General features: G+C 35.3%; 1 protein-coding gene across 1 annotated transcript; it reads left to right on the top strand.

The window, feature by feature from the left end:
- Positions 1-847: 847 nt before the first annotated feature.
- Positions 848-2200, top strand: LOC142173017 (uncharacterized). Its single transcript, XM_075237596.1, has one exon. The coding sequence runs from the start codon at positions 848-850 to the stop codon at positions 2198-2200; it is 1353 nt and encodes a 450-aa protein (XP_075093697.1).
- The last annotated feature ends 1091 nt before the right edge of the window (positions 2201-3291 follow it).

Here is a 3291-nt window from a genome sequence, read left to right on the forward strand (position 1 = left end):
TCCATTTGCACTTTTCCCCAACTCCATCTGCAGATCTACCCATTATCAAAAACCCTAGCCTCTCAAAAAAGCTTTGATGACTGAAACAAGAAGAGGACTCAAAGTGAAGAATCTTATTTATTGATCTCCAACAATGATTATTAGATGTCATGGTAGTGAAATACCCAATTATGGTAAGATTTTAGCAAGAAATACCATTTGAATTTTCATCAAACTGAAGAAATTGTGAATTGTTTTTTTTACTGTATGTTGATTCAATTTCAAATTCTTTAGTTTATCTAATGATTATTATATAACACATGACAACTTCAATTAGCTCTTATCATATAGCCTTAACATAATTGTTTTTTGGCAGACCCTGCATAGGAAGCTTTTTTTTTTCAGTGTAAAAGTAACACATGGTGGTACGATGAAGCATCAACCTAGCAGATATTATCTTGGGGGACGTGTAGATTTTATTGATTATGTTAACTATACGGAGTTGAATCTGTCGCAATTCAAATCCATGGCAGAACTATGTGGTTGTGAGAGAGATTCTATTACTTTTTGGCACAAGTGCGGGAGGTACGGGAATAGAATGCGACTTGTTTCTACTGATGTAGAAGCCACTGCTATATCCAAAAATATTCCAGATCATAAGATGGTTGAAGTATACTTTGAACATCTTGATTCATATATTGGAAAAACTATACATACTAATGAAGTTGGTGGAGCAGAATAAGAGAAAGAAGTAAATAGCGAGCATTCTTTGACTAATGATGAATTTGAAGACTCAGAAAATGATTTTTCAAAATATAATGAAAATGTGAATCATAGACATGAAGTTAGTGAAGAAGTTAAGAAGAAAATGGTTGCTGAAGAAGGTGATATAGATTGTGTTGACTCGGATGATACAAAGGGTTTAGAGTGTGACTCTGACAGTGAGAGCTTCAACTTTTCGATGTTCAATCCTAAAACAGACGGGGATAAACCAGTGTTGGCATTAGAATTGACATTTGAAAATAAGCATGAGTTCAAATATGCTGTATTAACTCATGAAGTTAATGAAGGAAAGTACATTAAGTGGTGTAAGAATGATAACTCAAGAGTTAAAGCAAATTATGGTCATCTAGATTGCAAATGGGAGATTCTAGCATCAAGAATGCATCGAGATAGAACATTTCAGATCAGAACATACAATCCCACTCATGATTGTAAGATTTGGAACCATCGTAACAGAGCAATCACATCTTCTTATATTGCACAAAGATATCTTAAGGCCATAAGCTCAAATAGGTCTTGGGCAATCGGTGCATTCAGAGATCACGTTAGTGTGGAACTAAGAGTTCAAGTGACATTATCACAATGCAGAAGGGCAAAGAAAAAAGCACTTGCACTGATTGATGGAGATATTAATGCTCAATACAAGGTATTGTGGAACTATTGCAATGAAATTAGGAGGACAAATCCAAATACATCAGTCTATATGAAGTTTGTTGAAAATGAGGTGCCCGACAAGCCTAAGAGATTCCAAAGAATCTATATTTGTTTTAGTGGTTGTAAAGAGGGGTTCAAGAGCGGTTGTAGAAGAATAATTGGGGTGGATGGTTGTTGGCTTAAGGGTCCAATGTATGAGACTCAATTGTTAACTGTTGTTGGGCTTGATCCGAATAACAATATCTTTCCGATAGCATATGCAGTTGTAGAGAAGGAAAGAAAGGAATCGTGGGAATGGTTTTTGAATTATTTGAAGCTTGACTTAGACATTGATGACGATGGTACTTGGACCTTCATGTCAGACAAGCAAAAAGGTTTGATTGAAGCGTTCAATGAGGTATTGCCATATGTTACTCATCGATTCTGTGTGAGACACCTCCATAACAACTTCAAGAGGGCCAGATTCAGTAGTATTTCACTCAGGAATGCCCTTTGGAAGGCTACAAAGGCTACAACAGTAAAGTGGTTTGAGGATTGCATGGTTGACATCTTTGATATAGATTCAGAAGTTATTCATTGGCTCAAGAAGAAGTCACCTACTGAATGGTCTAAATCTCACTTTTCTGAAATTGTGAAATGTGATACCTTACTCAATAATATGTGTGAATGTTTTAATAGCATGATCATTGAGGCTAGAGATAAGCCAATTATCACTCTATTGGAGAAGTTAAGGTATCACCTTATGACAAGGATGCAAGCAAATATGGATAAAGGTACCAAGTGAAATGATGGTGATATTTGCCCTAGGATTAAGGATGTATTGCACAAAAATCAAGCTAAAACAGCTGAATTTATTCCCAGAAAGTCAAATGAATGGAATTATAAGATAATAGGAGCAAGCATAATGAACAACTGGGCTGTAAATTTGCTAAATAAAAAATGTAGTTGTAGGAAATGGGATCTAACAGGAATTCCTTGCAAGCATGCCATTGCCGCGATTTGGGCTAAACATGATGACATTAATTCATATATGGATGATTGTTATAAGGTAGAAACTTATAGAACGATCTATGCATTTTCTATTCTACCTATGAATGGTCAAGAATGTGGCCTAAGTCGAATAATATTCCTCCTTTACCTCCACGATTGGAAAGACAAAGTGCCAAAGGAAGAAAACAAAAGCTTCGCAAAAAATAGCCTGATGAAGTTGGAGCAAGTAGACAAAAAATGAAAAGGAAGCAAACAAAATTGGATTGTAGCTTATGCCATAATCCAGGCCATAACAAAAGAACCTGCAAGTTAAATCGTGTGTATCCAGATTCTCATGATGATGAGACAGTGCGACAAGAATCCTCATTTCCTACTGCATCTTCTGCTCAAGTAAAGCTTCAGGTATGAGTTTATTACACATATCACTTTATTTAATTATATTAATAATACAGTAATGATAAAAAAAAATTATTGTAGGTAAGAAGAAGATCTGCCAGCTGCCAGGACTATATGAAAGCAACTCAAGAAAGTAGAGTGACTGGAGATATATTTTTTGATATGTAAGTTTCTGCTTAAAAGGATTGGTTGTTGCTGTTGGAGGTTATTTTTTGCTGCTGAAGATTGGTGAAAAAGAGTTGGGATTGCTGTTGAAGACTATATGGATAGGTTGATACGCCTAGCAGACGGTTGGGATAGCTTGATGCGAATGAAAGAGTTATTTTTTGTCGCTAAAAGACTGGCGTAAAAGAGTTGATTTTAGTAAACTCTTCATTTTGGTTTAACTGATGTAAAGGGCTATTATAACATATTTCTTAGAAACTTAACATATTTCTCTACCAAGGAGTTGAGTTCAATGAATCTTTATTTTGGTTTGGGTTTTACTTT

The sequence above is a fragment of the Nicotiana tabacum genome, chromosome 18, assembly GCF_000715075.1.
Source record: "Nicotiana tabacum cultivar K326 chromosome 18, ASM71507v2, whole genome shotgun sequence".
NCBI lineage: Eukaryota > Viridiplantae > Streptophyta > Magnoliopsida > Solanales > Solanaceae > Nicotiana > Nicotiana tabacum.

Bases quoted from the DNA above. Each gene is read 5' to 3' on its own strand.
- LOC142173017 (XM_075237596.1), top strand. From the start codon at position 848: ATGGTTGCTGAAGAAGGTGATATAGATTGTGTTGACTCGGATGATACA.